At 35.0% G+C, this 12,972-nt stretch overlaps 1 protein-coding gene and 1 pseudogene across 3 annotated transcripts; one reads left to right on the top strand and one right to left on the bottom strand.

The window, feature by feature from the left end:
- The first annotated feature begins 1,981 nt into the window (after positions 1-1,981).
- On the top strand, positions 1,982-4,045 carry LOC120189302 (annotated as a pseudogene).
- LOC120189303 (serine/threonine-protein phosphatase PP2A catalytic subunit) lies at positions 3,995-11,322 on the bottom strand. 3 transcript variants are annotated; one of them, XM_039192618.1, is made up of 11 exons: positions 11,069-11,318; positions 10,165-10,216; positions 9,653-9,736; positions 9,321-9,392; positions 9,034-9,105; positions 8,767-8,807; positions 7,886-7,952; positions 4,917-5,108; positions 4,741-4,830; positions 4,547-4,654; positions 3,995-4,421 (listed from the first exon to the last, which is right to left on the bottom strand). In XM_039192618.1, the coding sequence occupies exons 2-11, from the start codon at positions 10,183-10,185 to the stop codon at positions 4,356-4,358; spliced, it is 813 nt and encodes a 270-aa protein (XP_039048549.1). In that variant the 5' UTR covers positions 10,186-10,216; positions 11,069-11,318; the 3' UTR covers positions 3,995-4,355. The 3 variants fall into 3 exon arrangements, with proteins under 3 accessions (XP_039048549.1, XP_039048548.1, XP_039048547.1); XM_039192617.1 differs by having other exon boundaries at positions 10,165-10,221; positions 11,069-11,317; XM_039192616.1 differs by lacking the exon at positions 3,995-4,421 and having other exon boundaries at positions 4,439-4,654; positions 10,165-10,221; positions 11,069-11,322.
- Between the last annotated feature and the right edge of the window lie 1,650 nt (positions 11,323-12,972).

Below are 12,972 nucleotides of genomic sequence, written 5' to 3'. Positions count from 1 at the left end.
AAGCTTATCCCACATTTTCTTGGCACTTGAACAAGAAGAAACTCCTTTATATACATTAGGATCAATTGCACAACACAACATGTGCATAGCCTTTGAGTTTTGTTGAGCTTCATTCCGTTCTTGAATACTCCACTTCTTTACCTTCTTAGTAGGAGAGGAATATCCTTTCTTGATTATCATCCAAGCTTCCATATCAAATGCTTTGATGAATATCATCATACACCTCTTCCAATGACGATAATTTGTTCCATTGAAGTGTGGAGGCACGTCAATTGGTCTGGATTCTTCCATGGAGAATGAACCGGAAGTGGATGCCATATTTATCGATTTAACTCTTCCCGGATCGACTCAAGAGGCGATTAAACCTTCAAATGAGCTAGGCTCTGATGCCAATTGTTGAGTTAATCGATTGACGGAATTGGCCAAGAGGGGGTGAATTGGTAATTAAAAAATTTGGTAGAAGCTTTTGCAGAAAATTGAAAGTAATTGCACAGCGATTTAGAGTGGTTCGACTTTCTCAATCAAAGTCTACGTCCACTACCTTAGGTATCCACACTAAGGATTTTCCAACAAATTCACTAATTTGTTCTTTCTTTTGAGGCCAAAGAGATAACCTTACAACACCCTCAAGAATATACCCCAATTCTTGAGAACACTCTTTCCCAAAGAGAAGATTACAAATTTGCAAACTTACAAGGAAAACCTCTCAATGTAAGATGTTTGCACAATTCTAGAACAAGAAAAGAACACTCACAAATAATTGCAAATGAGCACAAATGGTGTTCTTTGAAAGCAAAATGAATATTGAAAGGAAAATTGGCTTGATTTGCACAAACTTGGTGTTTGATGCTTTCTCTCTTGTTTCTCTATAATTTCTTGTTGATCAAGGGCTTCAGAACTTGTTTAAATACACCTTGAATCACTTCTTAACGTTGGGGATGATTAGTGAAGATCATATAGCCGTTTTAGTGTGAAAACAATTAATAAAACAGCTTGGAGCGTGGGGGGAATCGGTACCCCCTATGGGGAATCGATTCCCTAAGTGTAAAATTCAAATATTTCGACCGTTATACAAGGGGGGAATCGGTACCCCCCTGGGGGGAATCGGTTCCCTCCGAGCATACTGGAATTCTCGGAGCCAAACCATTCAGGGGGGAATCGGTACCCCCTTAGGGGGGAATCGGTTCCCTCTGAGCAATCTGAAATTTTTGGCTTTGAAATGGTTCGAAATACTTTGTAAAATTATTTTGAAATTGTTTTAAGATTAAAACTTAATTTTACACTTTAAGTAAGGATTAAAAATGATCTTTGAAAGATTTGGAGTAATGTTTTGATATTCGAATAATTCTATTGAATATACTTAGAAAATCATTTGGAAAATCTTAAAATTCATTTAACTTAATTTGTTATATCGAAATATCAAAATGTTTTCAACACTTTCATTTTTTATTATAGCGAAAAATTGACGATCGCGGTGGGGAGAACTCTTATCCGCCGACCACAAAATCTTATATTTACAAGGTCGTTGGATGTTCGGTCAATTGACGGTGTTGATTGTGGCGGTCGGTGCTAAAGGATTAGTATTAAGATTTAAAGAGATTTTGGGTTTTTTTATAATTTTAAGTTTTTTAATTTAAATAAAAAAATAAAATTTTATAAACATAACACATGTCACTTAACGGTCGAATTTATTGGTTGTTGTAGTCTAGGTACTTAAAAGTATAACGTTAAAAACGTTAAGTACATATTTAAAAAAATAAATATACTTTAAATATAATTTTAAATACTTATTTTTACATCAAGTGATTTTAAAATAAAAATTAATTAAATGAAATGGAGTTGGATTGAAATTTATTGGATCCCGAATAAAATGATCATCCCTGATCCTAATCCGGCTTTCAAGCAAATATAGTGTTGGGTATTTGATTCAGGTCTACTTTAAACCATGCCCAATCCCAGATCATGAAACGGCAATAGGCCCATCGTAGGTACGACGATGCGTAAAGATAACAAAGTTCTGGTTCGGGATGAAAGCTGGACACAGACGCTGGTGGTAATGGCGATGGAGTCGATTCCCGTAAGTCGCACAATCTTTGCAACGAATCAAAGGAATCCCTTTAGAATGACACCGATAATTCACTCGAGAAGATCGTTTCACTCGCGGACTGCTTGTTTTCGCTTTCGGTTCATCACTTCTTACAAGAGATCTGATTTTCAAGGTACTTTCCTTTTTAATCTGTTGTTCTTTATATATATATATATAATTTAACACTGTGCAGGATGGAGCTAGAATTAGACAATAAAATTAGTCAAATCACCTAAATTCAAAGTTAACAGGGACTTCGGACTTCATAACTATTTGATCTTAAATTTGGAAGGGATAAGGTTTAATTTGACAAATATTTAAACTAACAGGACTAAAACTGTCATTAGAACAAAAAATACTAATTTTTTTACATTGAATAAAGAATTAACATGCATGACTTACACGAATGTAACGATAAAAAGATGGTCGAATTAATCAAATAAATATTGAATAAAGCGTTATGTAAATATGTAAACTATTTTAACCTTATGTTTAGGCTAGCTTAGATAAATCTATCCTCATATATATACATATACATCAAGGTTTTGTTAACCTGCTGTTGAGTCAAATGTATTTTGGCACCTAGGATATCATAATAAGAAGAAAAATTGAGGTTTATTAGAGAGTTTGATGTAGCATTTCCACTCCAGATTTTCAGGGCTTCGTGAAACCGTCACGTCTTTTGCCATCTACTGAACCAAAAGTATGTACCGGTGCGTCGAAAGAAAAGATCATTTCATCAACCGGCTTGAATGGAGCTCGGGCATTTTACAAGGTTTGGTTGCAGACAAGTAACATGTATGGCTCAAGTTTGAGCAATATAAATGCTGGGATACTCTTGTGCTTGATAGATGAGAAAGGAAACTCGATATTGCAGAGAATACCTGCATCTTTGTTCAGTGAACATCCTACGGAATTGAAGAACACACTGGACCCTGAAACTCTCCATTTCGAGAGAGGTTCCATTGACGAATTTGTCTTTGAGGGGGCGGAATTGGGGAAGGTTAAAGCTCTTTGGATCGGTGTTGAATCAGGTTAGCCTTGAATAAGGATTGTTAGTTTTAAGATCTTGATTTGTGCGAGTAAGTTGTTCAGTAATTTTTAGGTTAAACTAAGTGCACCTGGAAAGATAAATGCTCGTCTTCCTTTCTCATTTTTCAGGTCAATGGAGATTAGGTGGTGTCAGCCTAATCATCCTTAATACATCTCAATCCACTCTGGGGAAGATGATGGGGAAAGTTTAGAACATGGTGGTGTTAAGTATGACTTCGAAGTTGATGATATCTTGCTCGGAGAGGGTGGTGATGATTCCATGGTGGAACTAAGACCTTTCATTACTGAGTTATCAGGGCAGAATATCCTCGTGAACGAGGGCTTTTCTCAGCCAACTTCATCCTTGAGTGACAGGATAACTAATGAAAAAAGCATGAAGGAATATGCAGATTTGAAGTTCTCTTTGTTACTTTATGATGCTGTTCTTATAGTTGTCGGTACATCATTTGCATCCTTCTCAATTGGGGAAAGTTCTGCTTTTGCATTCTTACTTGGTGGGATCGTTGGTTTTCTTTATCTCTGGTCATTACAAAGGTCCGTTGATGAATTACCAGCTTCGGAATTAATATCAAAAATCCCGGAGATGAAATGGTCCAATTCAGGGGTCCGGTATCAAGCCTTGCATTGGCTATAGCACTTTCTTCATTAGCAATCAAGTATAGCATGAGTGATGTTCCATTTGAGTTGACTCCGAAAGAACTTCTGGTTGGAATGATGGGCTTTCTTGTATGCAAAGTTGCTGTATTTTTGGCTGCATTCAAGCCCCTGCCTCTGAGTGTTGATGAAAGAAAATGAGGTATTGCTTGAAATGGAGAATGTTTGTATATAACACGAGTATGTTCGATCATCAAAAACGAAAGAAAAGCATTAATATATGGAAAATGTTCTCAGCATCCTTCTACAGATCTCTAGACTCTCGAAAACAAAAATTAAAATCAATGAAAACAAATAAACAAAGTGTCAACATTGTCTGCTTGAAATGGTACATATGCCTGTTAACGGTGTTGCCAGCTCTTCGGCCGTGGAAGCTCAAGCATAATCCAATGAAGCAACTCTTACCATGGATTCTCATCAGTGATCAGCCTTATACAATGGCTTTGCTGACACCTACCATTGTGAATTACAAATCTTAAACTTAAATTTTGAAAAAAACCTCGTTCAAACCCGTTGACAAGGACCAGCTGCAGGAGACTCGTCGATTCAATGCCAGTTTATTTTATAGGAAGTAGTCAGGTGTCCTCCGGGTTACATCTGGCTCTCCTCTCCTCGGCGCTGGTTCAAACTATTTGAACAGAACAGCTATTAATGTTTATACAAACATGTACATACTAAGTGTTTATACACATGCACAATGTAATAGCTCAATCTGTGCAAGCAGGGTGGCGCGTTTATGAGAGAACAGCTTACCTGAATGAATGTATGACCCTGGTAGTCATCGACTTCCAAAATGGAAGCCATGTTTCCACATCGATAGCAATAATTAGGTGCACTAAATATAGTAACAACCTTTTGTTCCTGTGGAAGAAATGATATCAGTTACACAAATCTCGTATATGATATTGGATTTCGGGAAGAAGCATTAAAGCAGGTGAAGTACTTACATGGCCCCAATTGTATCCTTCCATGACCAGCTGATGAGCCCTAGCAATCAGCTTCAAATTGTTTGTATGATTAAATTGCTCGGATATGTCCTGAAGATGTCATCAAAGTTAAAATGGAAAATAAAAATTTCCTTTGACCATTTCCAAGAAATAGAGGGGACTAAAAAACATTATACCTGGCCAAAGGTATATCCAGCACCCCTCGGAGAAATACCCCAACCGCAACGGTCATCAGGGTCAGACCACAAAAGATCACACATGGGACCCTCATGAGGGATTTCTTGAACACGGTCGAAGTTACGTATGTTATCCAGTGTTTCAATGGATGGAGACAACCCACCATGGAGACAGAAAATTTCGGATTCAACCTTCAAAACAGCAGAAAGCCAGCAGCTAAGAACCATTAATAGAAACCATAAAGATAAAATAGAATTGCCGTGACAGATTTCTGGGGTCAAACTAACAAACTAAATCGAAGTTAGCTCGTCTTAGATCAAACATAATCTATGAAAATAAAGCTTTCAGTTATGAATATTGCTGCTAACATTTCTGGCAACATTATTAGTGACAGATGCAGAAAATAGTAAAGAGCGAATGTTAGGGGTGTTGGACATATGATGAAAACAGAATCATAATAATGGTGGCAGTAACAATAGTTCACCTTAGTACCCGCTTTATGTTAACTAAAAAGATGCATCAATGGTAAATAAGGGGTCTAGATGATCTACATCTTGATTCAGAGGTGTGTATTGGATACAATGTACATCTCCAACATCAATTTTCCCCAAGTTTTTCCATATAGGTTTGAACCTCTATACCCACAGCTGTGGATGTGTGCAAAGAGGTCTCCATCAAAAATGAAGCAGAACACACCCTTTTTTTTATAGAAGATTAGGCCTCATTAAAAACCCCCTTTTTCAACCTCCATGTTATAAAAGTAACATGAAGGACAAGGAAATGAGGAAAAGAGTGCCTAGAATTTATTAGATGAAACAATAGAACAACAAAGGCAGACCCTAAACATCTGCAAACACCACCAGAAATTACATAAAACTTAAACACAACAGCTAAACTTAGGAAATAAAATTTTCTACTCAATACAAGCAGACAGAAACCATTACATCACCCTATCCCATCCTTAGCTAATTTGTCAGCTTCCCAATTTGCAGCCCTCAAAATATGCTTGATAATGATATCCTTCCCTGCCATAAGAGAGACTATCTCCTTCACCAATACTTGAAACATAGGAGTGCATAAACTCGGATTCTTGATCCACTTTAGGGCATTGCTTGAATCAGATTCAAGAATAAACCTCCGATTAGGAACAAAACTTAAATCTTCCAGAAGACATAACCCCCTCTTAATCGCCAATAATTCTGCCAAGATAGGAGGACCACCCCCAACTCTTTCTGAAAACCATTGAAGCAACACACCTTTACTATCCCGAATCAAACCACCAATACCTCCCTTATCCCAACCCTTTACCATCGCTCCATCAACATTTAGCTTTAAGAACCCATCCGGAGGAGGAACCCAGCAAATTGGTTTAGAGTTGCCATTTCCTTGTCTACCCACCAAATCCGCAAGTTTTAAATCTCCCACAAGAGAGTCTAAAGGTATATTCACATCCTTGAACTTTGCAACAAACCAGGAAGCTATTCTAAAACGGACAATAAAGAACAATCTCACCACATCCAGCTTAATTTTTTGAAAAATAACCTCGTTTCTGCATTTCCACACTGACCACATCAACACCCTTGGAATAAATTTCCATATCAAAGAATTCGGAAGTAAATCATCCCACAAATTGAAAAAGTCCATGATATTCTTTGGAATCACAAAGGACAAATTCCAAATATTCAATAATCTGGCCCACAGACCCCATACTACCTCGCAATGCAAAAATAGATGCGTAACTGATTCCATTTTCCTACCACACAAAGAGCATAAAGGATCATCAATCCCTACCACACCTCGCTTCAGTAATTCCTCCTTCACCGCCACTCTCTGGTGAGCAACTTGCCAGACAAATGTCTCCACCCGTGGAGGAGCAATCCCTGCCCAAATATGTCTCTCCCAGGTCTCCATCTTCTGCTGAATACCATCTTGATCAAGGAAAATGTTGATACAAGATTTAGCTGAAAAACAGCCCTCACCATTCCCTGACCAAATCCAACAGTCTTCCTCACATGACGATATTGAGATATTGTTCAACATAGAAATCAATTGCAACAGCTGTTCAACCTCCCAATCCGCCAAATTTCGCCTTATTTGAATGTCCCACACCCAACCAACGCCATTATTCACCCTGAACTCCATCACCTTACCCGATTTGTTGCTCGAAAGAACATAGAGTCTAGAAACTGTATTTTCAAAGGTACTTCACCCAACCATACATCGTTCTAGAACTGCACATAATTCCCCTTCCTTGTCTTCAAACGCATATTCCTCCTAATACAATCCCCAAAACCATCATCGGAAAAGAAATTTTTAACCACACCTCTCCAAATCCATGATGCACGGCCTGGCCACAAATTCCCCATCATTATGCATTTCGGATCCATGTCATAAACACCACATACCACCCTCTTCCACCAAGACTCTTTCTCTGAAGCAAACTTCCAAACCCACTTCCCCAATAAAGCTCTGTTCAAGAGTAATAAATTCGGGACCCCTAGACCCCCCAATCTTTTTGGTTTACTAACCGAACTCCAATTTAACCAATGGATATTTTTTTTATCCGCTGCACCCCCCCCCCACAAAAATGAAGCCATGATAGAATTTAGTTTCTTTAGCACATAAACTGGAATTTTGAAAATGGAAAGAAAATACACAGGGAGCGAGCACAACACTGACTTAACCAACACCACCCTTCCTGCAAGCGACAGGGAATTAGACATCCAACCGCTCAACTTAGCATGAAATCTCTCCACTATTGGCTCCCACATGGCAGCCGAATTTCTCTTATAGCCCAAGGGTAAACCTAGATACTCTGATGGGAAACTTCCTACCGAACAACCAATATCATTAGTGCATGGTACAGAGTGTCTAATTACTAAAGCACATCCTAATAACCTAAGCTTTAGTAACCACAACATTACAGGTCAGTTGAAATAACACTAAATAACAAACAATAAATACTAACCAATGCAGTGAGTGGAAAATAATCAAACAGGTCAGTAAAGATCTTCCAAACATTGGCGCTGCCGTACCTAAAGATGGAAAAGGAAAAAAAAATGTTCAAAGAAAGACCAAAAAATTAATTAAAGAGAGACTTACTAATCCATAAATTGAAAATTTTGAAAAGAAAAAAAAAATCATAGAACCTGCATGTGTGCTTGTGTGTGCATATCATAATGTAACAGAGAATGTAATTCCTATCTTTTTAACTATTTAATTTTTGTAAAAAGTAATCGACTTTTAGTTTCAGAACAATTACGTATTAAGTAAATTCTGTTCGCTTGCACCAAAAACTGCAGACACCCTGTAAAACTGGGCAACCGCATGCAAAACAAGCCTATTTGCAGATGGTATCCCATTGCTCCGGCAATAACATTGGCATAACCTACTTTCAAATTCAACGTTTAAGCTAATTCATTTTCCAACTGTCTCATTAAGAAAATTGGCATGCCACCCTGTCAAAGCTTACATGAAAGTTTCTTGTGCTAAAAAGGAAATTCTGGGAGCTATTGAAAATGAATGTCATGCATCTAAATCAAACTACTATTAATTTAAATAATTTCTCACCTCAACTTATCCCTATTCTAAATATGTTCTCTTTGTTTTATCGGTTTGACACAATTTATTATAAAAGAATTTGTTTGCCACAATAGGCTCATGCATAAAAACTACAAACGAACAACAAAATATGACATTCAGAATGCCTTGTATTATAGAATAGGGAGGAAAGATCACAAGCAATAGTTTGCATTCGAAATAAAGAAAGTCCAACCTCAAGCTGAACTTTCAAAATTATGGTCTATTAACATTAGCAACAAGCCTACACAAACATTCTAAGATACTCACTTCCTTAGGCACTCATCATAAAACCCATATACTTGAGTAATCTGCATTTCAAACATAAAAAAACAATTATCAGAAATTAAATTATATATATACCAACTGGATAAATAAGTTTCAAAGAAGAATGGATAATGATGATGAGGATTCTTTTTTTTTCCCTCAAAAGATTATAAAAAGAACAATAATAAATTATTCCTGCTTAATAAGCTCTCACAAACAATTCAGAGCTGAAACATACATCATGAACAATCATTTAGAAACAAAAAATACCTGACGGCTTTCATGGTTTCCCCTCAAGATGGTTATCCGTTGGGCATAACGCACTTTGAGCGCTACCAAAAGCTGAACAAAAGCAAATCACAAGTAAAACATGAGTGACATGGACTTAAGTTAATTAATGTTGATGTGAAACAAACAAAGGAAAAGGTTGATGTGGTAAGGATTCATATGCAGAATTATTACTAGTAAAAAGAACATAAACAGGAAAAAGAAAAACTAAACTGTCAATGTTAAACATCTAAAAAGCTGGAAATGTAAGATAGAAAACTGATACTTACCGTTACAGTTTCAACTGAATAGTAACCACGGTCAACATAATCTCCCATGAACAAGTAGTTTGTATCTGGACACTGATCAGAAATTTTGCAGCAGGAACTAAATGTTAAAAAAAACACTGAAACATAGTGCTAGTCCATTTAACCCCATCCCACAAAGTATGGAAAATCTATTGCACAGAATTATAATTGGATGCACATGATTCTTGTGATTGTGATCTACGAATGCTTGTTGAAGGCCAGACAGAACAAAATACAACATGCATTGCAAATAGTTCACCACAGTTAGCATCACGTTTGAAACGCAACATCGCAACTTGAACAAGAAAAATTACCTTCCCTCCAATTCGAAAAAGCTCTGCAAGATCATGAAACTGCCCATGAATATCACCACATATTGTAACAGGACTTTTAACAGGCTGTCTTGCACCAAACACAAAACATTCAAGTCATAATCAGTCCAACCATAGTGCAAACAAACTATTCCTTTTGCGCCTTATAAGTCATCATATAAAGAAAGCGGAGATTAAAATAAGAGACTCCATATATTTCTGGTTTCAGTAAATGAAAAAGATATATTACCATCCATAGAAACAAAAAAAATAGCAGAATAAGGAAACAGACAATAAAAAACCAACTAAATTTTAAGCATATATTTAGGACAATGTATTAGGAAACTGAAATATGGAAACAAAATTGATTTAAGTTCATAAGCTCAGAAATGCAATGCTGACAATAACAAGGCAAAAGGCGCACACCACCATTAAAGAAACATTATCTTGAGATAAAACTAATAGAAACAGAATAAAAGCGAATGCCGAGAGAGGTAGCAGATGATAAGGCGCACCTGAACATTGCTTTCATCCATCAGTATCTCCTTAGCCTTATCGCATAACCCCCTAACCTAATTCATATAGACATCCAAAATAATATCAGGTAAAAATAACTGCAAAATAAAATTTATTATCATTTAAAAGAAAGGGTACCAATAAAGTTCCCCACACTACCACCACAACAGGCAGTATAAACACATTATACCATTCTACTCGAAAAAGACATAAGTTTTCTTCTCTTCTCGACTGAAAAATTAAAATGAAGCCCACGACCATATGTTCGTTGCCTTTCAAGGTGTATGCATATGCACGACAGGCATGCAAGTTAAAAGGAAGAAATAAATTTATAACAATTAGATTATTGCACCTTGTCCTTTTAAGCACGAAACCCACCCATTTATGTCTATATGACTACTTTTGGAGGTAGGTAGCCAAGGGTAACAAAATACATCAAAAGAGAGCTGATAACCACGAATTTCCATTTGTCAATGGCCACGAAGTCCACGTCTCAAAACCAACTTCTTTAGCTAATTGTCAACGGCTACTACTGCTAATCCTCCAATTCCGGTAACACTATATTTTCTATACAAGGAGATGAAAGCAAGCAAGAAAAACTAATCAATTTACTACAACTAATACTAAACCTCCAATTCCGCAAAAGCGTACTTTCGTCTAGGGAAATTAACACCAAGCAAGAACATAGACAAACATAATGGATCAGTTAAAGAAAAGCAAATAAAAATTTAATCCAACAAGATCCAAGATCCAGAAAATAAAATAGATCTGAGCCAATATCCAGAAATACTCGAGAGAGAAAATGGATCAGTAGCCAAAAAAGGCCCAGATTTAGCCGTTAAACATTGAATTCCGAATAGATCCACTTGAACTAATTTCGAATGTAAACAAGAAAAAAAAAACCTCTTGTTCGGATAATGGCTTGCACTGCATCAGCTGCGCAATCTGCTCGTCCAGGTTCCCATGCGAATTAGAATCCACCGAAGACCCCATATTTTCTTCTATTAGAACCCTAGATTCCAAATATTCCCCCAAAATGGTAAAAAAAATTCAATATATTTCTGGAGAGAATAAAAAAAGGGTAAAGGAGAAGAAATGAAGCTTTGGTGAAGAGCCCAATGTTTTAGTGAAAGAGAGAGAGTGCTTTGTTCTTTTCTCTCTTTTTGTTTAATTGAGCATTTACTCCTTTATTTTAATTTTTCTTGTGTTTCTTTAAAAATATAATAAAAATATTTTAAAAATAATTATTATTATAATATTTTGGTTAAATTACACAAATATTCCCCTAATTATAGATAATTGATTTGTTAAGTTCCTTAACTATTAAAAATTATAAAATGGTCTCTCAATTATAGGACATTGCTTTGTTGAGTCATTTGACTATTAAAAATTATAAAATTGTCACTAAACTATTCAAATACTTCATACTCGTCCTCTTTCGTTAAAAAATCGGTGATTGTTTGAGATGGATATTAACATCATGATTGAGATATGGTAACATCTTATCTCATAATCGTTTTAGCTATATTTTATAGATCGAATCTTCGTTTATATTATGTTGTTGAATTAATGCTTGAAACATTATGCTAGCGAGTCGGTGCTTAAAATCAACAACGATGTCAGTAGACATCATTAAAATATGATTTTATCATATCTCAGTCAACATGTTAACGTTCAGCTCAGACGAACATCAATTTTTTAATAAAAAATGATGATTTTAGAACATATGAATAGTTGTGTGACTATTTTGTAACTTTTAATAATCAAAGAACTTAACAAAACAACATCATATAATCAATGACCAATGACCATCTGTATATTTTTAACTGTAATGTTTTACATAAGTATGTTTTATATATTGGTACGTAGGATAGTGATTAATATATTGATCTTGACCATTCAATTATGATTGTTCATTAAAGAAATATTTACAAAATATAAGATATTTCTTTTACTCATATCGCAACGAAATGCTAATATTTAATCATCATTTATTGTTATTCACGAGTATAATTAACATAATTTATAGGTGAATCTTATACATATATAAATATTTAAACAATATAATTTTTATTTCAAATTTCATTTTTTTAATTTAATTTATTTCGATTTAATACTCTAATCATCTAATTTATCTTTATCAGTCTCTTTCATCTCTTATAATAGTTGTACAATTAAAATTTATCATAAAATATAATATCAAAATTCATTATTAATCTTTATTTTAAGTCGATCAATCTTAATATTTATGAATTTTAAATTCTTAGATTTTGATTCAAATGATATTAATTATTAAATCCATCATTAATCACTATAATATGTATAAATTATAAATTTAATTATTATTATTTTTATTATATTTAATCATATCATTATAATATCGGAGTCGAAACTAAAATTTCAAATCAAAAAGCCTACAATTAAAATTGATTAAATAAAAATATAGATTAAGTCCGCAATTAACACGTAATATAAGAAGTAAAGACATAATTAATCCAAAATAAAATAATACATGGAGCACTACATTTTTATAATAATGATAAATTCCATTATCACATAACAAAGTTTCGATGTATAATAAAAATCCAAAAAGAAGCTCCCAACGCTATCTCGATGGCCGCCCACTTCTGTCCCTTTCCTCCATCACCGTGCTGTGCACCATTGCTAGTGGAGTTTCCTACACGTGTCAAAGAGAAAAAAATACAATTTAATAAAATTTTAATTGCATTATATTTATTGAATTATATTCTGGTCATTTAACTTTAAAATGTTATCAATTTATCATTTAAAATTTAAATTATTTATTT

The sequence above is a fragment of the Hibiscus syriacus genome, unplaced genomic scaffold (assembly GCF_006381635.1).
Source record: "Hibiscus syriacus cultivar Baekdansim isolate YM2019G1 unplaced genomic scaffold, ASM638163v2 tig00116954_pilon, whole genome shotgun sequence".
In the NCBI taxonomy this organism is placed as follows: domain Eukaryota; kingdom Viridiplantae; phylum Streptophyta; class Magnoliopsida; order Malvales; family Malvaceae; genus Hibiscus; species Hibiscus syriacus.
The sequence above is the reverse complement of the archived record's forward strand: the minus strand, read 5'-3'. Positions and strand labels throughout refer to the sequence as shown.